At 49.0% G+C, this 23166-nt stretch overlaps 1 protein-coding gene across 6 annotated transcripts; it reads right to left on the reverse strand.

Moving 5' to 3' along the window:
* Positions 1-1723: 1723 nt before the first annotated feature.
* LOC308631071 (sp110 nuclear body protein-like) lies at positions 1724-22511 on the reverse strand. Of its 6 annotated transcripts, none has more exons than XM_081261981.1 (13): positions 22391-22511; positions 22088-22220; positions 21921-21955; positions 19322-19469; positions 17973-18141; positions 15466-15714; positions 15053-15136; positions 12889-12966; positions 11200-11268; positions 10295-10444; positions 4640-4738; positions 3993-4184; positions 1724-2706 (listed from the first exon to the last, which is right to left on the reverse strand). In XM_081261981.1, exons 4-12 carry the CDS (start codon positions 19445-19447, stop codon positions 4030-4032), a joined length of 1179 nt encoding a protein of 392 aa, XP_081118107.1. In that variant the 5' UTR covers positions 19448-19469; positions 21921-21955; positions 22088-22220; positions 22391-22511; the 3' UTR covers positions 1724-2706; positions 3993-4029. The 6 variants fall into 6 exon arrangements, with proteins under 6 accessions (XP_081118107.1, XP_081118104.1, XP_081118106.1 ...); XM_081261978.1 differs by having other exon boundaries at positions 21921-21968; XM_081261980.1 differs by having other exon boundaries at positions 21921-21984.
* Positions 22512-23166: the final 655 nt, after the last annotated feature.

A 23166-nucleotide genomic window follows, 5' to 3' on the forward strand; every position in this document is an offset into this window, starting at 1 on the left:
TAGCAAGGGAGGAAAAGCCTGGAAACCCGGAGTGGGGCAGCAACCAAAGGAAGCCAACGGGAGAGAAGGTCCCAGGGACGGGCTCTCGGTTGTCATGGCAACAACTGCTAGTGATTGAAACTCCCAACCCAGAAGAAATAAATGGCTTTTTAGTTCCCCCCACCCACCCAGTCACCAGGTATAGAGTAGCCCAGGGCCAGAAGTCGATGACAGATAGCTAGATAGACCTGGATCAGCTGACCAAGGCCGGAATAGAAGGCAGGGTCACAAATGAATATTTGTTAGTCAGCTCTTTGTCCAAAATACCTGATCACAATAACTTAAAGGAGGAAAGATGCATTTTGGCCGGCAGTCTTTTGCCTAAAAGCCCCATCTCTGAACCTTGCTGTTTGGGGGATCATGATTTCAACCCAAGCGTTTCAGGAACAATCTGGATGCAAACCATTACAGGACACAGGATCTTTTAACCCCCCCGCAGGCTGGCGCACTGGTGCCCTGGTTGGGAGGGGGACCTTTGGTTGAAACGCACTTGAATTACACTAGGAAGGCAAATCTTTGCTGTGCCTCTCAGGGGACTTGGAATCTGAAGCCTAACCTGATGGAATCTTCTCCAGGATGTGCATTCACCCTCTGAGCCCTCTGAGGTAGCACTCAGAGGGCCAGTCTTTGTGGTCAAATTTGCCATCTTCCCATATAATGAAGGGAATCCTGTTATGTTACATGCTTTTCTGAGTCAGTGCCCCAATTGCCCCTGCTCTTTCCTGGATCTGTGCCATGGTCACACTATTGTGGACACACTGGGAGTTAGGACCCAAGGGGACTTCCATACACTTTCTGCTTGTTGGTCTGTGACCTCAGCTACCCCGTGGAAACACCAACCCACTCCTCCCATGCCTTACTGGGAGGCCAGGAGCAGCTGCGGCAGATTCTGCCTCGCTATGGGGTGGGGGTGAGGGTCCGAGGTCATCATCTCCATCCACATCCTTTTAAATAAAGGAAGGGAAGTCAGAGGCACACGTGGGGACAACTTAGTTAATTCCACTACTTTCCTACTATTGTCTTGAGAAAAACGTTGAGCAAAGTTTATGTTCCTTGAGTCTTGGTGAATAGACAGCAAGTAGCATTATTAAAATGCTAAAGCTTCTTTAGGTTTAAAATGTTGACCATCAAATTACAATTGCATTAAGTTATATTTAAGTCTCATAATAAAGGTATAAGAAGAGTAATAATTTGGGGGTCATTCCCCCACAAATGATGAACAGGAAGGACTGAGAAAAGATAGCACATGGAGAATACATGTTCTTAAAAGTGAGCCTAGAAAAAAAAAATGCATCAGTAAGGCTTAATGAAGCAGAATAAAAGGAACTACATGTGTACTGAAAGGGCTTAGGGTACCCAAGCAAGACAAATGAAAAGAACATTACATGAAAACCTAGTCTGGCAAAAAGAACGAATATAGAACTATCTATAGGGACATTCAGGGAAATTTCATTAGCATCCACATACTAACAAAGGAATAGGATTGTGGGTAAGGAGTGCTGGACCGTGTGGCCAGGGACAGGCCTGCCTTGGTCCACCTTGGATAGAACTAAGCTCATTCTCCTGATCCAGTGTAGCTGCCAGTAGGCAGGTCTGAGAGGCCAGTCAAGAGTGCCCTGGCTATCATGTGTAATGCACGGCATTATAAGAGTTAGAAGGTACAATAATAATACGGCTATTAATGTTCTAGATTTTCAAGATCTTTATTTTTTTTGTGGTTACAGAAATAATAGAGTCATCACAAAAATTTCAACTGTACCAACACAGAAAGCAAATGTATAACACAGAAAGCAAATGTCCCTGTAATCCTACCCTAGAATAACTAATTGATTCTTTCAGATACATTTTTGGCCACAGGCCTAGATACTCCCATAAACCAGACTCATTATTACCAGCATAATCTTAACTCAAAACTTGTTGGTGGCTTCCCATTCTCTGTTGCTACAATGGAATGCCCCAGACAGAGCAATCTATAAAGAATAAAGGTTTATTCAGTTCATGGGCATTGAAAATTCAAGATAAGATCAGGGGCCTAATCTGGTAAATTCAAAGGCAATTCAACATTGACATGGCAAGACAGAGGGTCCTAGCTCAGGTCTCTCCCCTTCTTCTTATAAAGCCACAGTACCACTGGGCGAGGACCCCACCTTTATGGCCCCAGTTAACCTTAATTACCTCCTAGAGGTCATACTTCTACACCTCGTGATTGGATTAAGTGTTCACCTCTTACACCTCACAATGGAGACTGAATTTCAACATGAGTTTTCTTGGGGACATTCAAACCACAGCAATACCTAGGAACCCACATCTATTTTCAAAAAAAATTCATTCTAAAGATATATTGGTTTATTTTATAATATTGATGGGGTTTGTGCTCTTCCATAACTTTTTGCTATTACGCTGAGCATCCCTGATTCCCACGGTACTTCCAATCAGCATGGAAAAGATGGTTCATACCACAGATGTCACTGCAGGATCAGTGCCTTAAACTCCGAATGAATCCAGCCAAGGGTCAGGCCAGTCTCCCAGGCGAGACAGAAGAGATGGAAAGTTCACACCTGATATGAAGCTCACTAGTGGGACCTGAGCCTGGAGGACGTGGATGAGCTAGTAGAGAAGGTACAAGGAGGAGAGGGTGGTACAGCCATCGCAGGCCTGCCATGCTGCCTGGAGGGGTTTTGCAAAGAAAAGCACAGCTCAAATTCCGACTCCACCCCAGTGCTACAGATAACCAGCACCTACCACTGAGCCATACTTGGTGATCAGTGAAGGATGGTCGCCCATGAGCCAGATCTTTTTCTAAAACACATGGACATCACCAGCTTTTGTCCTCCCAATTTTCATTTTTTTAAATATATTTTTTTTTTGTTGTAATTGGAACAATACCTTTATTTAATTTATTTATTTTTATGTGGCGATGAGGTTCGAACCCAGGGCCTTACACATGCTAGGCGAACGCTCTACTGCTGAGCCACAACCCCAGCCCCCAATTTTCATTTTGAAGAGTCATTTACTTCCCCACCCAAATTAACTATGAAAGCAGTGGCAGTGTGCTGGCAGCAGGGTGCTAGGGTAGTTGTCATGAAGTCACCCTGCCCAAGTGAGGGGCGGCTTCGAGCTGGGACACTCAGGGGCTCAGAGTTAACAAGGCGACCAGAAATGTGGTAGGAACACCTGCCATTTACTCCTCTCTTGGGGTTTATTCCTGGAGGATAGAAAAGTCCTTCTTGCAAGAGAGAAGGGCTCAATGAATGAGGTTATTATGGAAGCTAATACTGAGCTTCCTCCTTCCTAGGAATCTCTGCGCCTGGACATCACACTAGATCTCAAACCCAAGGCAGCCAAAGCTCCCTCCCACAATCACTTCTTGTGGGCTGTACTTAGTGATAAAATCATTTCCCCTGTTACTTAAATCCAAGTTCCTCTCTCCCAGCTCTTCCTTTCCATTTCCGTTCTTCCTTTCTAGATAAAATCCTTATGATTTCATCCCCATAATAATTTTTTTGAGTATTATTGGAATCTTTGTGCTGGGTCCTGGGGTCACAAAGACTAGTACCTCTGCAGTTGTTGGGAGGACAGGAACCGTATGCCCTAGAAATGCAGAGGAGAGATTAGCCACTGAGCCATAGGGTGGCTCAGTGACGGTGGCCTGGAAACATTTCCCGGAGGGTCCAGATGAGCTGGGCTTTCAGTAGGTGTTTACTGGGCAGAGGACACAGGAAGGCTGTTCAGCATCAGCCTTCGGCTACCCTCTTTCCAATCCATCCAAACTGCCAGACTAAGCTTCTTAGAGCTCCTACCTGTCCCCTGCATTTAGACCCTCACGCTACTTTGCTGGCCTTGAAGGTCTTCCTCATCAGCACCCATCCTAACTTTGTCACCTGTAGCTTTTTTCTGTGAGCCCTGAGCTCTTTCTAAATCATGCTGCTGAATCCTGATGAAATTCTACTCACCCTCCCAAGGTGTAAACCCGTCACCTGCCGTCTCTGGTCACTGCAATACTTCCAGCAGCTGACTTAGGGTCTTTCCTTTGCAGCGCACACTCCACTTCCAGTTTTTTGCCTTTCTCCCTTTTCCTTTAATGGCAAATTCTTGGGGTGTGAACCACGCTCCCTCTTCATTCTGAATGCACTTCTCGGAGGAGCCTGGGAAGAAGAGGCAGCCCATTCTGAGATCCACCTTGACCCTCTGAGAGTTCATCCCAGCCTCTGAGCTCCCAGGGTTGGTGCTTCACCTTCCTGGGTCCAGAGGGACTCCTGTGAGCTGGGGCAGGAGCAGGGGAATCTGGGTTCCCCTTCTCTAAGCTTGAAGGGAGCACTGAGCCTGCGTGCATGTGGAGGGAGTGCGACAGGATTTGCATTGTATGTGACACCTATGTACAGCAGGTTGTAGGTCCACGGACGACTTCCATGCAGGGTGGAGAGGCCTGATTCACAGACTGTGACGTGGAAAGCTTTGGAAATTCCTTCACAGGAAGCCTGTCTGTCTCTGCAGCCTGGCCAGCAGGGTCCATGTCCTGAACTGGACATGGTTTGCCCAGGCACTTCTCTTCCCTTCTATCACCATGGGATCCACAGAACAGAATAACCAAGGAACTCACCTCGCTTCATTTTCTCCTTATATAAAATCCCTTTTGCTGTACCACAGGTCACAGGAAGTTCAGGAGACAGAAAGTCCATGAGGTCATCTTTAGGTTTTTCTGAAAGGAGAAGAGAACGTTTTTGGGTTAGTCTTCCTTCACATTTCCTCTTGAATGCTCCCCCTCCCTGGGATTCCAATAATAATAACAAACAATAATGTAAATGGTATTGGGGAAGCTTCTCTGGTTCAGCCACAGGAAGTCCTCCACTCTGAGTGTCAGATCAGTTAGGTGAACAGTAAATAAACCATCACCACCGCGCCCCACACTAGTCAGAGCATTTTAGAAGAACTTACAGGGCATCCTTTGAATGTATTTAACTTGCAAGCTAATTGGCCATCGCCCAATGTTCTTTAGCATTCGACAGAATCCTGCTTATCTCTGTGCTGATGGAAGTTCCCATCTAGAATTTTTCTTTGTGATCATGCAGCTGAAGAAAAAGTCTTTGCTCATAAGTTTACTCCTAATTCAAACGAGGATTTGGCTAAGTGAGACGGTGTCCGTTTTCAGTGTTTGCTCTCATTTTTAATTTCATGGCTTCCTGTTTTCTTCTTTTATGAATAAAAAAAAAAAACTCTAGAGAGTCGTGGATTAATTTGCAAATTGCACATGGGGATTTGACAGCTCAGAACCCCCAAGGAGGGATCTTGGATTCAGATTCAAGAGAAACAGTTGCAAAAGCGTTTGAAATAAATGTCAGCAATTCCTGCTCCCTAGCCCTCTGACCTCACTGTGGGGTAATTCTCTGCAGGAGCCGTGTCCTGGGGACGGGGAAAGGGCTACTCATGCCTTGCCCATGCCTCAGGTTGAGTTATGGAGGAGGCTCCACCTGAAATGAGTCAAAGAGAACAAGCGGTCCAACCCTGTGCTGTTTCACACACTTACTGGAAGAGCCAGAAGAAAACATGAGTAATCGAGGCATTGTGGGAAAAGGAAAGGACAGCATCTTAGTGAAGAATCTGATAGCTACTGGAAAGAGGAGAGACGGGGGTGGGGAGGGAGGGAGACTGAGAGCAGAGGGCCCCTGAGGAGTGACAGCATGGTTTGCCCAGCCCAAGTGCCCATCCTTGGAGGAGCAGGGTGGCTGCAGGGCTGGGCATGGGCGTGAGGAAACCTTGGGGGGGGGGGAGAGAAGGACTTGGTTTCAACAGTCAACCGAACTCTTCCCGGAGCAGCGGACTCCCTCATGTGTCTCCAGGCTCCCCTGAAATATGGTGCAGCATTCACCATATTCAGGTCTGGCCTGGGAGCCAGACCTGGTGGGCTTGTGATTCTCCTCTGCAGCTCCTAGAAGGGGTTCCTAAGGGTGCTCACTGTTATAACGTTTAAGTGGGAGATTTTCTGCTTCCAGTTCCCATCTTGGGTGAAAGGCAGAGCTACAGGTGGCCTGGAGTGCAGTCAAAAGCCCTGGGGGAAATGAGCACAGCCCTGGGGACCCTCTATAGTTCCCCATCTTCACAGAAATGCCTTCTCCAACTCCCAGAGCTCTCAGGACACAGATGCTCACAGGGGATGAGTGTGGGCAGTGAGCCAACTTGCAGAGCCCTGGTTCAGGTCTCCCTCCCTCCCCTGCAGGTAGCCACCCAGGGAGTTGGGCCTTTAGGCCTGAGGACTTCAAAGGCACCCACCTACCCACAAGGGCAGCCTCTGGTCAGTTCCCAGGAGTGCTTTTTGGGTCAGCTCCATGTGCCCAGCTCAGCAAACAGGCCCAGGGAGGTGGGGGGGGGGGGGCTCCAACAACACCTGCCCCTTCTCTAAGGGGAACTTGGATCACCATTAGCAAGTGTGAGCACACAGCTTGGAGCCTGGGGGGAAGCAATTCAAGAGCAAATGAGGGTGGAAACAAAGAAGAGCAGGTAGGAAATGAAAAGAAAGCCCGGAGAGGCGGGGCAGCAGGATGGAAAAACCCTAATTGGCAAGTCGAAGACTAATTCCTGGAAATCTCAGAGAAAAACCCGAGGTGAAAATTATGCATGGAAAGATGAGAGGCCTGGGAAGGACGGGAGCTGTGTGACCAGGCGCGAGGGGGCTGGGAGGAGCGGGAGATGGGCGACTGGAAAAGTACTGGTCAAGGAGATAGAAGGGCAGCCCACACTGTCCTCACACAATGGGTGAGAGAGAGGAGGTGACCACTGTCCTCATTATGTAGATGGGGACTCGGGCTCAGATCTGGGGAGAGTTCCTGGTGGCCCACAGTGTAGGAGGTAGCCTGGGAATGGAACTCAGAGGTGCCCGATTCCCTGTCATGCTCGTCCCGTGACTGGAGAAAGGGCCAACAACAGACACCGTTAAATTAGAAGATACCAGGTGACGAGGCTAAGTGAAGACTGCTTCACTTAGTGACCTCCCGTGACTTTCACAATTAATTACAGCTAGAGCCAGGCAGAAGAGAAACAGGGCTCTGAGGGGCGTGGCGGGAACCCACCCCGCCAGCTGGGACAGGGCAGATGGGATCTTTAAGGGAGGAAGTGAGGGTGCAGGGCAGAGAGACGGAGGAGGGTGAGTGGGATTTGTCTTGGGGGTGAGTACAGGGGACATGAGAGGGGTCCTGGGGCAGGCAGGAGGTGAAGCGCTTGGTGCCCAACCCGCCAACATTGTGAGAAATCTGGTGTGGTCCCTAGGAAAGGAATATTACAGCCCTACGGAAAAACAGAAAGTTCAAAGCGTTCACAGATAGGAACCAGGAGGAGGAGACGCAGAGGCAGAGGGACAACTATTGGCATATATCTGCTTCTTCCAATGTTTCATTAAAAAACAAAACAAAACCAGGAGGCATTTGGGTTTGCTTATTTAGTTTTCTTATGTAAAGAACAGAGGACTTCGGATTAGAACCAATCAGGTTGATTTTAGCTCATGCATGTCTTTTACCCTTTAATTGAATCTGCAAAATGGGCTTAACACTCGTTTATTGTAAGGATTAGATGACAAAAGGTAGAACAAAGTGCTTTGTCAATTGTAAAGTGATACGTTTACTTGTATTATCAGGGCCTATACACAAGGTGTCGTGGGTTGTGCACTGAGCAAGGATTCCACCTTTGAGGGGGGAACCTTTAAGTCACATAAGAAACACAATCCTTGTGTATGCATAGTACATCAGTCTTCCAGCAGAGCGCAGCAAAGGGCTTGGTTTCAAGACTCCACCCTGACAGGTGTATGGGGAAGAAGCGGTTTCCAGTTTACACAGGTGCACTGTAATTGGCCCTGGTATTGGTTGGTATTCACACTTGATGAAGAAGAATGAATCATATTTCTATTTGTTAATTATTTAAGTATAAACTGTGAGGCACAGAGGAGCAGGACATGAAGCAACAAGCAAGACTGCTTCACTCAGAGCCACCTCCTGTGACTTTCACAAGGTCCCCAGGAGGCAGGCAGCTAATTAATTAGAGCCAGGCAGAAGAGATACAGGGCTCTGAGGGGCGTGGCGGGAACCCACCCCGCCAGCTGGGACAGGGCAGATGGGATCTTTAAGGGAGGATGTGAGGGTAGGGCACGGAGAGGGAGGAGGGTGAGTGGGATTTGTCTTGGGGGTGAGTACGGGGACATGAGAGGGGTCCTGGGGCAGGCAGGAGGTGAATCTTTTGGTGTCCAACCCGCCAACATTGTGAGAAATCTGGTATGGTCCCTTGGAAAGGAAAATTACAGCCCTACGGAAAACGGCAAGCTCAAAGTGGTCACAGATAGAAAGTATTAGAAAAGCCATTTTAATAATTTATATATATATATGTGTATATTTTGTATAGACTTATAGATCCTATGTAGAAAGGGCTCCCGTCCCCCATTTTTTTGGTACTGGGGATTGAACCTAGGGATGCTTCACCACTGAAATACATCCTCAGTCCTTTTCATTTTGAAGCAGGATCTCCCTAAATTGCCAAGAGTTTCACTAAGTTGCTGAGGCTGGCCTCAAACTTGCAATCTTCCCGCCTCATTCTCCCGAGCTGCTGCGATTACAACTGAGTGTTACTGCCACTGTGCCTGGTTCTAGAAAGGGCTTTTAAAGGAAGGAGGACATGGCATAAAGCAGCGGCTTCCAATCTGGGCCGATTTTGGCTCCCCACCCCCACCCTTTCCATGAGGAAATCAGGCAACATTTAGACTCTTTTTTTTTTTTTTTTGTCAGGACAAGGAACAGGTGCTTCTCTCGTCCAGCAGGTGGGGGCAGGGACATTGCTAGGCATTCCTTGATGCACAGGGCTGCCTTATTATGGACTGTTATCTGGCTCCATATGTCAGTGGCTGCCAAGGTTGAGAGACTGTCATTGGCCATACTGCTAAAGATAAACCGATTGGCCTGTATACATTAATAATAAAAACATCTCCACCACCAAAAGTTTCTCTAGTAAAAGACGAAAAGCAAGACAAATTATAATATGTGCTACAATGGACTAATTTCTGATTAAAGCTTGAAATGAATAGTCCTATGTAAAAAAAAAAATTAGTAACTGTAAACAGATGATGCTCAAAAGAAAAAACTCTGACAAATTTATTTTTTTTTTAAAAAAAACAGGTCAATTAGTGAAGACAGGCTGGATAATGGCACAGTAATTCATAAGTCTCATAAATCTCAGTAATCTATTATAGAAATCAGAAAATGACAGCCTGGGGGCCAAACTGGCCTCCCACCAGTAAGTTTTCCTTGGAAGCTGGCCACACCCATCTGCCTACACACACCCCAGGAAGGCAGAGCTGAGTGTGTGTGATGAAGACGGCTTGGTCATTTGGCCCTATTGGGAAAAAAGTTTGCCACCTGCTGTTTTTCAGCAGCAAAGCTTTCCTTCTCTCCTGCGCTCCCTGATCATCACAGATGAGAGGGAGCTCAGCCCTGCGTCATGGATGCTCCAGGCTCCTGGCCACAGAGCAGCCTCTGTCCAAAGATGGCTATTCTCCGGTGGAGAGAAAGGGGCAGGCAGCTCTCCAAGTGGAAGTGACCCTCTCACTTTGGTCTGCATATCACTGGCCAAGTCAGGGCCAGGACATCCTGAGTTCACAGGCTGGGTGTCTCACCTCTAGAGGCTGCTGGGGATTGGGAAGACTGTGGACCCCAGTATCTATGGCACATTTAGCCACTGGCACAGCAGGAGGAAACTCAGGAACAGCCAGTGGGTTTTTGTTCTGTGCTTTCATGTTTGGAAAACAGAAAAGTCTTATTATTTGTAAAGGTGCAGGGTCAAGGGTATCTCCATGAGGTCAACGGAAGTGTGAACAATTTGGGTCCTTGGATGATCAACATGTGTTAATTTAGAATATGCAAACTTGTTGACTAAGTGATTTCGCTTCTAGAAGTGAACCATTAGGAAATCATCCTGTGAACATAGCCATCCCGAGGCGGGTGCCCCTCCAACAGTGGTGAGTGGGAATCAGAAAGGAGTTTCTCACACTGGGTGGGGTATTGGTGACCCCACCAAACAAAACGAGATCAGTGGGCTACGGGTCGGCTGCAAAGCCGAGGTGAGGGGCACCAGACGACACACGTAGATACACGTACCGGTCCCGACAACCACTCACGCCAACATCCTTGCTGTCCTTTCCTTGTGGTCCTCTCCCCTGACCTGCCCTCCCCCTCCTTCCCTCCGGGTACCTGCTCCAGGACAGCCATTCCTTCCCCAGACTTACGGTCCTGTCTGGATGCCCAGGCGCGTGTGATCCTGGCCTTCTGGGCCCTTGTTACCACCCTCGGGCTGCAGGTTGAGTGATCCTTCCTTGGAGTCTCCTGATTCAGCTTTGGGAGCTTCTCTTCATTTCTGTGCCCAGGTGAGGCTGCCTCTGGACCAAGAGGTGATTTGTGATTGGGGTCCACAGACAGCTGCCCCTTCCCCTCCCTAGTGACCTGCCTTCCTGCCTTTCTCCTGCTGCCCCGGGTTCCTAGGTTAAGTCTCAAAGTGCCAGGAAAACTGGAAATCCACAAGTGCAGAGAGATGACGTCCAGAACGTGGAGACATCTGTAGGCTATAAAAATCAAAGACTGCAGCTTCTCTGTCCTCTGGAAATACCACCAGGTTAGGGTAAGGACCAGGATCCTGTCCATCTTATCTCAAAGTAGCAAAGTTTTTGCTTTTGGTACCAGGGATTGAACTCAGGGTTCTCTACCACGAGCCACATCCCCAGTCCTTTTTTATTTTGAGATAGGATCTCGGGCCTTCAACTTGCAATCCTCCTACCTCAGTCTCCTGAGTCTCTGGGATTACAGGTGTACGCCACCATGCCTGGCTTTTTAATTTTTTAATTCTCCCTTTAGGATGGTGGTACCCATCATGGATATAAACTAAAACCCACCCCCTTCCATTCTTTGACTGGGGGATGTGATCTGTCACCTGAACTGAAAGCCTCTTGCTCATCTCCAGTCCACTTTGTACACAGCAGCAAACTCGCTCTCGTGAAATTTAAAATCAGGTCAAGTCCCTTGACTGCTGAGAGCTCTTCAATGACCCCCCCTTGCTTTTGGAATACGATTCAACCCCCTTTCCCAACTACAGGCCTGAACAGCTCCCCGCGGGTCCCGCCTCCTCTCATTCTATTACCTCTCGGGCAGCTTTTTTTCTGACGTCTCTTTTTTGGAGTTGACCAGATATTTCTTCTTATTTTTCTTCCTAAAAAAGAAAGGATAAAGAATCTTTAATGGTTCTACATACAGATCTGCCAGCCTTACATGTCGGCGAGACTCAGTGTTTACTTCTGGTCTGGACACCACAGTGGTCAGGGGGTCACTGGCGGCCTTAGGGGATACTGCTTCATGGAGAAGTGGAGTTAGAAGAGGCTCTCAAGAGAGGAAAGAAAGGAAAGAGAGAAGAGAAAGGAAACGGAGACGAGAGGCCGAGGCCAGACATTTCTAGAAATGAAGGGGAAGCTGTGGAGGCAGCTGAAGCTCCTCTGAAGAGCCACGCAGAGGGCCCTGGTGCGAGAGAGATCTGAACACCCACAGAGCAAGGGACAGGGGTACTGTGAGGAGGGGAGGACTGGAGGGCAGAGGGTGGCCGTCAGGGCTGGCGGGGGAGTGAGGGGATCTCCTCTGCTACTGTAACGGGGAGTGTCACGTGAGAAGCTGCAAAAGACAGCGCAGGGCTTGAAAGGACAGTGGCAGGAAGAGGACCTGCTCACAGAGTGAGGTCATTTACACAGGAAGACGCAGCAGGGGCACTTGGCCAGGCCTGTGACTGTCCAGCAGCGCCCTCTCTCAGATGCCGTGTGCAGAGGCAGATAAGAAAGTTCTTTGGAGACTGGCCGGGGAAAAGACAGAGAGGCAGGGCAGGTTAGGAAGACGGCAACAGGCTATGAGGTGGTGGATCTCGGACTCCAAGCCGGTGAGGGGGTGAGGAAAGGCCAGTGGACAGGTCATTCAAAAGCACTGAAGGACAGCTGCAGAGGGGACACATTGTGAGGAAGAAAACAGAGAGGGACGTTGTTAAATTTATTATTATTCTAGTACTGGGCTGAGAAGGAGAGATCAGAAGTTGAAGGACAGTTGTAGAAAACTTGAAGAACAGGTATCAGAAGAGGAATGTTTAATTACTGGGAAATCAGGCTGTTTGAGTGATGGTAAGGCCTGTGGATTGCTCTGGGCACAGGCAGCCAAGAATCTGTGGAGGAAAAAGTCATTGGAAATGAGCAGATGACGGGCTGAGAGGCCAGAGTACTGGATGGCCCATCTGCTGTCCTCATGGGTCCTGCAGGCATCCAGGACTAAGGTGGGACCTGAGGTGACAGAAACACAGCCTCAGGCCAACTAAGGAGGGACGAGCGGGAAGCCAACAGATGAGAGGGCTGGGGAGAAGGGTGTTTTAATTGAATGGTTGAGCCTCAAAGGAGAGGATGGGGAGCAAGAGACTGGATGGGGTCGAGGGTGGCGAGGTGTGGACCACAGGTGTGGGTGACGGATGGCAGAGAATAGCTGGCTGTGTCTTGCGAGGAAGCAGTTCTGTTCAGGAGAAGCAACCTTCAGCTCAAGAAATTGGTGTGACTAACATGCTAAGAAACTGTGGATACAGGCCTCGGAGGGCTTCAGAACAGGCAATTCTGACAGTTGCTTATTTCCATGTGTCTAAATGCCTTCTGGTTTGTCACAGTTTCTATAAAGGCCTTTGACGAAGGTAGAGTCTTGGCCATCAGGACCAGGGACACGTAGTGGTTGCTTTTGACAAGATGTGATCAGAATCACAGAGAGCAACTCTAAATTCACTCTCTTGACATCTAAAGAGAAAGGAAATCCTTACCTTTCTTCTTTGGAGGTGTGCTAGGTGCCTCGTGGGGCTCCTCTGGGTCATTTGACTCTGGAGAATTCTCTGTCACCACTGACAAAAGACACAAAATTCCTCTCAGAGCTCAGAAGAGTCTGAAGAGAAAGTGCCCAGGGGAGTCAAAGGGAGAGAGCGCATGTCCTGCAGGCCTCGGAACCTGCAGGCCGGAGGGTTCTTCCTTGACTGTGCCAACTTGTGGTTACTGTCGGACCCACTTACAGACAGTCCTTCTCTGGGAGGAAGAGAAGGACAAGGCTCAGCAGCCCTTGCTCAGGGAACTCAGCTGAGAGTGAAGGGAATGGGTGACCTTGAATTCTGATGGCCACAGAAACATATTATTGCTTAGGTGTCAGCATATGGATATTCACTCACTGCTCTACCTGTGACCATTTCACCTTGAGAAACAGTGGAGGAGGCTGAGGGCTCAGGGCACAGCTGTAGAGGAGGATTGTTGAAAAAGGTAGGGGCGGGCAGTACTTCTAGCACCTACTCACAGCAAATATGAACCAAGTTCTGCTGGTTTTGCTGAGGACTTGAAATAGAATAAATAAATGTCCATCCCACGTAGGGACGCCACTTTCTTCTTTTCTACACAATCCTAGGAGATTTGTCTCCAATTCTGCCTACATGGCAGCAGGTGACTGTGTGGATAAGCAACTGTTGAACTTTTGAGACAATTTACTACTTTTCACATTGCTTTAGTAATATCTGCTTTCAAAAATCCAAATGATACAAAAATGACTAGGGTTGAGGGTGGGAGTTTCCCACAGTCGGCATGAGTCAGGGCAAGGCGGGTCCATCTGTATTGCCCTTCCACTCACCATTCAGGCCACCCAGTGTTTTTCTGCTTGCTTTGCATCTCGGCAGGGCAGTTTTGAGCATTCTCTAATAAAAGTGGCTCTGCCTCCGTTCTTGTGGCCTTCTCCCCTGCGGTTCCCACTACAATCCCTTGTGGCAGAGGAATGCTCTCCCTTTGCAGATGCCATATAGTACTTGGAGTCCAAGTTTAGCAGGTATACTGGGGCTTCTGACCTCCATGACTGGTGCCTACCTCTTCCAGACCTGCCTTCAGGCTCTTCCCTGGGACTCTGCCTCCATTCAGGAGCTCCCGTCTCCTGCCTGACCTAAGCACTGAGTGAGCAGCTGGAATGGGGCCAAGATGGCGGTTCAGAGAATGGAGAGCCCCATTCCAAGAAGATGCAAATGGCTTTCCCTCTTGGTACACACAAAAAGGTCCAAATGAGAAGAACCTGGAATAGGGCCTGAGGGGGTATGGTCTTCCTTATCTTTTGTTTGAGGGTCTGGTTGTCACTGGAGGACACTGACCAGAGGGAAATAAAAAATTCTAGATTCCAGGACCAGAAAGTGGGGACCAGAGTGAGGAGGTGGAAAGTAATTGATTCCAACTAGTAAAAATAATGGGTGACCAAGCACCAATGCCCAGGCAAGGGTGGGACAGAGTGAGGAAGTGAACAATTATTCACTCTCAATTAGATGCTTATTAGTGTAATAACAGTATTTTTTCTTTTGAAAATCTTGGAGATGGAATCATCCCTTGTTGTGAGCTTCCTGATTATTATGTCAACCTTATCGGGGTAGTGTACAGGAAACAGATTTGGATCAAATAGGACCCCTTATTATACTGGTACCAGAGAGCTCAGAATCCACAATATCATTTTTGACAATAACATAATTAATAATAGTACTAGACCACGGTAATATTTAATGTAACCAATTCCATTATAAAAATGGCTTGGGGAAAAAAAGTGACAAAAGTTGAGAAGCTAACTTGGGTCCAACTTATTTTATGATATTTTCTAATAATAATTTCCATAGCATTGTTCTTATAATCCAATCCAAAGAAGAATGGATAAGGCTGACACACAAAGGCAGGTCCGCATACTCGGTGGGGTGAGGGGCCAGGTAAGCATTTCCCACGTGAGTGTTGTGCAAGGTGCACGTCAATTCAGAAGAGATTTGATTGTTGTTTGGCTTTGCACTGAAGTTGGTGAACCACCCGCCCCTTGTCATCCCCAGCTCTTGTGTCCAAGGTTCCTACCATGGCCTCTCAGTTGACAGGTGCCTGCTCTCCCTTCACAGCCCCCTGGAGCTAAGCCAAGTCAGCCCCGATCAATGTTACCTTGCCCAGCGCCAGGGGGAGTGCTGGGCATCTCTTGTGAGTCTTCTTCCTCAGTTATTTCAGGTGTTAAGCTGTCACTGGCTGCTGAAGGAGGAATAAAAATCATAGGTTACAGGGACTAGGTGTCAGGGAGGACACTGAATGACCAAAATGCCCAGGGTAGATGGAGCACCAAGGCCCAGGGGCTTTGGAAAGTTGGGATGTCCAGGAATGGGAAGCAGGTGTTCTGGGCTCCAGGTCTCATCGTGCCCCCTGGCGGAGCTTGGGATCCTTTTTGGAAAGGTCTGTGTGGGCAGAGGGGTGCATGGAAAGGACCAGATGATCTATAAGGGCAGGACCCTGGGATCCAGGCCCCAAGGCATGCGTGGGCTAGGCTGGGGATACAAGGGTGCTGGGCAGGGTCTGCTTCTCACCTGGAGTGCTTCTTCCTTCCTGGATTAGGTCAGGGGGAGGCGTGGCAGGGTCAGAGGTGCTAGGCAGTTCATCCAGGGTCACGTGGATTTGCTGCAAGGCTGCTCTGGGCTCACTGACTCTGGGCGCACAGGACAGATGACTCAGTGAGGGAGGGTGAGGTGGGATCAGCGGCAGCAGCGTGTACCTTTCTGCTGGGGCTCTGAGTGGCAGGGCTGTGGTTCTGCTCCTCTCTCCATAGGAAGCACCCACTGGGATTGATGAAGGAGAACACATCAGGACCCCAAGTATCTAGGGAATGGGATTTCTTTCTTTTTTCTTGGTGCTGAGGATTGAACCTGAGGCCTGGAGCATTTGGGGCAAGTGGTTCTACTGTGGAGCTTCAGCCCCAGCTCAGGATATTTCTTAATACACCATCTCCATGAAGACGGGGACATGGAGTTATTCATTCCCTGCAAGGACTTAGAACGAATTTGTGGTCCTATCTGTCCATCTGTGCTCCTTTCTATTTATTGATGTGGGCATTCCCTTTTATAATCACTGCATCTAACCCCTGATCTGCCCCCAAAATGGTTTCACATGTAAAGTTGAGTTTGACTTTGTACCCAGGGATTTAACTTTCTTTAATTTTGGTTTTGTAGAATTTAGTCAATGATATAAATGCTATAATTTTAACAGAGGTCTCTGTTTATTAATAAACATACTTCCCTAGAGCAAATTAAGATACAATGAAAATTCCTTAGCAAGGTGGATCAAAATATTTATATTCTGGTTTCTGCTCATTTCTGCAGATTCGGCACCCGACCATGTGACCACACCACATTTTCCCTCCTGACCCCACCAGCCCAGGCCCTCGGCATCCCCCACGCTGTTCCTCTGAATGGCTTGGGATGGGTTTTGTTACAATCGTCTCCATTATTTATTTCAGAAGCCAAAGGATCTCAACCAGTGGACAGAAAAAGGAATACATTTTCAAAAGGGACCCAGAACAAAATCAGAGAGGAGCAGATGCAGGAGGACGTGGGATCCCAGCCCAGGCATGTGGCTCTCGGGCTCTCAGAGGGGCCAGGAGGAGGGCCCAGGCACAGCTGCACCTGCCTGGAGGACTCTCCCTTTGCTCCCCCCTTAGCTCAAGGCATCCTGTGTCTTTAGGGAGGAGTCCCTTGCTGTGAAGTGTCAGGGAGCAGAGGAGTTGTCCACAGCAGGGACTCCACCGAAGGCGATGTCACCATCGAGTGTGACCTGGAGGTCCTTCCCTTGCCAGAACCATACACTTTGGCCAAAACATTTTCCCCCAGCGGACAGTGCTTTTACTACCTGGCCCTCTCGTTCTTGCTTCTTTTTTCGTCCCTGCTCCTTTTTCTTTCCCCTCTGTTTACCCAGTTGCTATGGTTTGGATGTTAAAGGTCTCTCCAAAGCCCAGGTGTGGAGGATCTGGTCCCCAGCGCTGTGCTTAGGAGGTGGGGCCGAGTGGGAAGTCACTGGGGGTGTGACTCTGGTCTCTCCTCTTTTCCCTTTCTGGCCTGGAGGTGAGTGGCTTTGTCCTGCCGCACACTCAGTATGCTGTGCTGCCTTGCCACAGTCCCAAAACCACAGGGACTTGATCATGGGTTGGACCCTCCAAACGGTGAGCAAAATCAACCTTCTCTCTTTATAACTTAATTCCCTCAGGTATTTTTTATCGTGATGGGGAGGTGCCCACCACATAGCTCTCCCTCTCTCTCAGCGTACTTCATGCTCCAGTCTTCCTCAGACTCTTCATGATCCTTCCCTTCCTCTCCAGGTACCTTCTTCCTCTCTCAGCTTTACAATATGCCTTCCTGCCGCCTTGTTCAAATAGTGGTTATGATCTTGAGCCCTGTATCAGGAAACCCACACTTCTGGCTCTGTTTCTAAACAGAAAGTTGACTCTGAGCTTTGTTTCCTTGTGTGTCAAGAGCTGCTAATAAGAACCTCACAGGGTTTTAAAGATTACACAAGGGGCTGGGGGCGTGGCTCAGCGGTAGAGCGCTCGCCTTGCACGTGCGAGACCCTGGGTTCGATCCTCGGCCACATACAAAAATAAACAAGTGAAATAAAGGTGTTGTGTCCAACTACAACTAAAAAATAAATATTTAAAAAAAAGATTGCATGAGAGAGTCATATAAAGTAGGTGGTATACCGCACTAACAAAGAGAGAGACTTCTTATTTTCCATCCCTATCCCTTTCTCTTTCCATCTGACTCTCCTTATCTTTCTGTTGGACCTGGTCTCTCTGGCTTTGCATTTCCGTCACTTTAGCATTCCTTAGAGATTGTCCAGGATACTGGGCAATCCCCCAAATGCACAGGAAAGGTTAGGCAGAATGGTCTCTCTCCTCTAGAAATTCATCTTAGAGAGTTGGGGACAGAGGCAAGAAGGGCTGCCCTCCAGCCACGCCAAAGGGAAGCTGGGGTTGACATGGAAAAAAACCTGAACTTTCAGCATAGCAACCCCTCAAGTGCAAGAAGTATTCAAGCAATCACATTACCACTTCTGAAGCTTCCGAAAATCTCCGTCAGATTGGGGTATTCACGCAGGTTAATTTGGCTGAACAATGTCAGCAGAAGTGAAAGGTTAAATGTCTTCTCCAGTTGGGTGAGAGTGTTGTACACCACTCTGGACACAGGGACCAAATTGGTACAGGCTTCCAGTGATTCCTTTAAAACATGGAGGGAAGGATTAGTATGGAGGATTCAGAACTGAACGGAGAGTCATTATACGTTTGTGGTTTTCTAAGTTACAGGAAAGCAAATTTACTCTTTTAAGAAGACATGTGATATAAACTATAGACCCAATCCTCTCTGGTAAAGAGGTCGCAGCTCCACATGATCACTTCACATATGCTTGGGTGCCTAGTTGTAGGAATAAATAATTTATGCAGCCTTCTTGAAAAAAATTCAGTCTTCTTGTGAACCCCACTTTCAGGAACATTGGATGGAAGAGAGAGTTTTAAGGAAGGAAAGTGGAGCCAAAGGGTGCCACTGCGCAATTGATCCTTCAGGGTGCAGGGCGGGGCGAGTGGGGGAGGAGACCCCTCTGAGGAGTGCTGTCTGGCTGTGATCTAAGGGAGAGCTGGAGCCACCCAGGCCAAGACTGCTCCAGCATGGCTGGCATTTTCCTGGGCCTGGAGCCACTTTTGTCCACATGGCCCTATGTGGACAGCCCTGCCTTATATCAGCAGGGACTGTGAGCAATACCTGAGGATGCAGTGGGTCGAATGGCACTCCCCCGACCCCGAGAGAGATGCCCATCCGGAGCCGTGGATGTGAATGAATGTGAACTTGTTTGGAAAGGGGGGCTTTGCAGAATGTAATTAGGCTACAGACTTTGAGATGAGATCATCCTAGATTAGGGTGGGCTCCAGATGCCCTAAATGCAAGTACCCTTAGAAGAAAGGAAAAGCGAGGAAACACAGAAGAGAGAAGGTGACCCCGAGATGGGAACAGATGGGAGCGATGTGCCCCCAAGGCAGGGAATACTGGGAAGTGCCAGCACCCAGCCGTCAGAAGCTAAAACAGAGGCAGGCAGCAGGTTCTTCCAGAGGCTCTGGAAGGAACAACCTTGTAGCACCTTCATTCTGGCCTTATGGCCCCTGGAACTGTGGTTTCAAGCCACCTGGTCTGTGGTGATTCACCATGGGGGTGGTCCCCATGGCACTGTCAAAGGAAGGCAGCCCCTAGGACACCCTGTCTTCCAACCGCCCATCCTGCAATCATGTACGACGTGTTTGCTGGGCCTCCCACACCCTAGAGGCCCTGGTGGTTGGTGGTATGAGATCTGTTACAGGGTACACTCGGTGGGGGCTGGGCTGCCAAGGGGAGGGTCCACACCACTCACCTTGTACATTTTCTCAGTGATGAAGGACTTGTCTCGGAGGCCTTCAAAGAAGGGAAATGGCTTTTGTATGGCATAGGAAATCTCCAGTTTCCGGCATATGAAATGCTGAAGAAGAGCCTTTTCCATGGCCCTGCTCACAGTGATCACCCTATGGAGGGAGGCAGAATGAGAAAACAGGGGAAAACCTCCCAGGCGTGCGGGGAGCTGCTCTCTGCATGAAAGAGGCACACAAGACAGACATCCAGGTCCCCAAGGCATCCCTTAGCAGTCCACAAGCAATGTCTGCTTAAAAGACTCAAAGACATAGGGAGGAGAAGGCAGGGCCCAGCAACAATAAAGGCTGAGAGGCTCTGGCCCAATGATGCTCAGATCCCCAAGGGGCCTCCCTTGAACTTGAGGTGGACATTAAAAACCGCTGGTGTGACTGAGTGTTTCCTGCGCACCACTCTGTTCTAAGGGTTTCATACGCAGTAGCTTCTTGGATCTTCACAAACCCCTGCAAGCTCACTGCTCTGATTCCATCCACTTAGCTGTTGAGCATAATGACACAGAAACTCATGAACCTCGTCCTGGGTTGTGCAGCTTGGCAGGGGAAGAACTGAGAACAATCCCAGCTTGCTGGCTGCAGGCTTCTGAGTTGTAGGTCTGTACTCACAGCCACACGGAGCTGGGTTAAACTGGATGGCCTGGGCTCCAGCCTGAGCCATCAACCAGCCAAGCTCAGGGAACAGGGACCACTTGGAAATGGGTAGATGGAAACCTGATAGTATTTACGAATTCTAATAAGCAGCTCCCAACGTTTTGACATAAGCAGATGAAAAAATAAATAAAACCATGAAGGATGTGAAAGTCTGATCAGCAAGGGTGACCTCAGTGGTTTATTTCACCTGACCACTCACGTCTTACAACAGACACACCTGCCTTGTGCCGTGCCTACGTGACAAGTACAAAACGGACTGTTTATGAATCATGGAAAATACAAATTGTAACAGGCAGAAAATCTGCAGATGACCTTGACAACAGGGAGGTACTAACAAAGACCCAGTCACCTGGAGATTTTTAAAAGACAAGGCAACATGGCACTACTTTCTCCAGCTTCATTTGTGACAGTGGCACATTCAATGCTTCTACTCCCATTGAAATTTGGCAAAAAAAAAAAAAAAGACAAAAAAGAATAATCCGGGGCTAGGGTTGTAGCTCAGTGGTCGAGCACTTGCCTTGCATGCATGAGGCACTGGGTTCCATCCTCAGCACCATATACAAATAAATACATAAAACAATAATAATAATAATAATCCACAACAGCAGTGGTAAAGGAGAACAGATATGGGCTTCATAAAGAAATCCTAAAAGATAGAGAACGGTGTGCACAGGGAGGAGAGAGTATAAGGGTGAGTGCAGAGTCAATGGGAGCCAGAAGGAGGCCACCCCCACACCAACTACTGGCTTCACTTAGGACCCTTCATCATACAACAGCATTCCAAATAGGACCTCACCAAACTCCTCCTTCCTCATCCTGAAAGATGAGAATGAGGCAGGTTAAGTAACCAGCCCAAGGCATCCAGGGGCAAAGCAGGGTTTATCTGACTCTTTTATTTCCTGTTTGCTCACTATGAAAGATGCCACATCTCTGGGCTGGGGATGTGGCTCAAGCAATAGCGCGCTCGCCTGGCATGCGTGCGGCCTGGGTTCTATCCTCAGCACCACATACAAAGATGTTGTGTCCGCCAAAAACTGAAAAATAAATACTGAAATTCTCTCTCTCCTCTCTCTCTTAAAAAAAAAGATGCCACATCTCATAGATGACTATGTTCAGATTTCTATTATGTAAAGAGACTTTGCAAATAAGCAAAATACAAACGTCTAAGTGAAAAAAAAAAAAAAACGTGAGCAGGCAACTAAGAGAAGAATAAGCCACATGTGCAATGATCTGTGAAAAGCTTAACTTGCTAGTCATTAGAAAAATGCACAGAAAGACAATGTGACCGCACATCTGCCTGTCTTGGCCAAGATAGAAAATAACAGCAACAATCCCAGACACTGGATGGAAATGCAAACAGGCTGAGATCCTCCAAGTGGCTAATTTAGCAACCAGCATCAAATGTCCTAAAATGTGTATTCCTTCAAATTTCCACCTCCAGAAATTTCTGGGGATTGAACTCAGGGGCACTGAGCCACATCTCCAGCCCTATTTTGTATTTTATTTAGAGACAGGGTCTCACTGAGTTGCTGAGTGCCTCACAGTTGCTGAGGCTGGCTTGGAACTCATGAGCCTCCTGTCTCAGCCTCCCAACCTCTGGGATGACAGGCGTGTGCCACCAGCCAGGCTTGGAAATTTATTTCAAGGAAATAATGATGAACATGCTTAAAGAATCTCTATAAAAAGTTCACGACATGCTAGAGAGGAAATGAAAAGGACTCTCCTTATTTTCTCTTTTCCACCCGTCTCTCTGCTGGGGGCTGGTGGAGTGGATAACGCAGGTAGACGCAGGGTCGGGTTGGGGAGATGGCGCCTCTCGGCTGCACCCTCGGCCACAGGCTGGCCCTCAGGGACGGGAGCTGGGCCGGGGGTCAGCTTCGCCGCACGTCCGCGTCTTACCAATCCCCGGAGAAGCCCGCGTGCCTTCTCCACCTCTGGAAAACACTCCTTTACAAACAAGAGCCTTAGATTTTAAATCCTTGCGCTCCACCCGGGGGTGGCTGCCAGTTACAAAAGCCCGTCCACCGAGACTGGAGGGCAGCGCGGACAGACCGGCAGACACTTACCTGGGGGCTGGCTCCCCGCCCGCTCGGGCCCCTTCCCGGTCCAGGGGCTGGGCCAGCGGGCGCCCCGGGAAGCCTGGGAGGACTGCAGGGACACCGGTGCCAGGCGGAGAAACAGGAAGTGCCCGTGCCTGGCCTGGTGGCGCAGGAAAGGAAAGTGAAAGTGACGAGCACCGCGGGCAGGAAGCGGAGGCCGGTGCCCGCAGCCTCCCTCACCTCCGGCTCAGACGCCCCCAGCGGGTGGGGAGGAGCTGCTGTCTCCCGGCCCCAACTGGGAGACCCGGGAGGAGGCCCAGGGGACCCGACCTGGGCCAGGGAACTGGGAGTCCACCGCCTGTCCCCTTGGCTACGCACTTCCATTTCCCCGGAATGAATGACTCCTCCCCATTCGGTACCTTCTTGGGTGATGCAATGTTCTAAACTGAATAAATTTACTAGACACCATCAAAACCACACCAACAGCTAAGGAAGATGTGCCAGAGATGCCTAGAGTTTATCAGGGTAAGACGATTATATGAGAAAATTGCAAATAAAGGGACGTGAACACCAGCTGGGATCCAGCAGAGGCCGCCCACCTCTGCGCACTTGGAGGTCCAGAGGCTGAGCCAAGCCAGGAGAGGACTCCAGATCAGTGAGGCCAGGAGAGAGCACAGACACCCCCCTTTAAAAATTCTTCGTGTGCCTGGGCACGGAGATCTGTGAGAAATTTAGCCATCTGCTCGACTGTATTGAAGTCATGAATTTTAAATGTAGTTGACCCAGAAGTCCCCCATTCCAGGAAACCTATGAAGCCCTCAGGAAAAGAGATGGGAAACATGATTCTGGGGTCTATGGACACTTGAAACGGAGGAGACCTGCAGGAGAGAGAGCCTGCCGTGCTTCCCGAGGAGGTGTGAGCACAATCTGCCGGCCAGGGAGGGACAGAGCAACAGGGCCAGTGCAGTCCGTCCCAGCAGTGGGGACAACGGTGGAAGCCACAGCAAGCCCAGGGTAACAGGAAAGGATGTCTAAGTGCTGCGGGTGCAGGGGATCCGTGGCGATAGGTAGTGACTGTCTCTGTCAGGGTCACACTGCATTTCCCA

The sequence above is a fragment of the Spermophilus citellus genome, assembly GCF_964194105.1.
Source record: "Spermophilus citellus genome assembly, chromosome: 11".
NCBI classification, from domain to species: Eukaryota; Metazoa; Chordata; class Mammalia; order Rodentia; family Sciuridae; genus Spermophilus; species Spermophilus citellus.

What these genes read in the sequence shown, in the direction of transcription:
- LOC308631071 (XM_081261976.1), bottom strand. Translation starts at nt 19,579, where the DNA reads ATGCCTTGGGGACCTGGATGTCTGTCTTGTGTGCCTCTTTCATGCAGA. An exon ending in TTTCGGAAGCTTCAGAAGTG is followed by an intron (nt 15,715 to 17,972) that starts GTAATGTGATTG and finishes CATCAATCCCAG; the next exon opens with TGGGTGCTTCCTATGGAGAG. An exon ending in TAAGGAGAAAATGAAGCGAG is followed by an intron (nt 4,185 to 4,639) that starts GTGAGTTCCTTG and finishes TCTTCTTCCCAG; the next exon opens with GCTCCTCCGAGAAGTGCATT.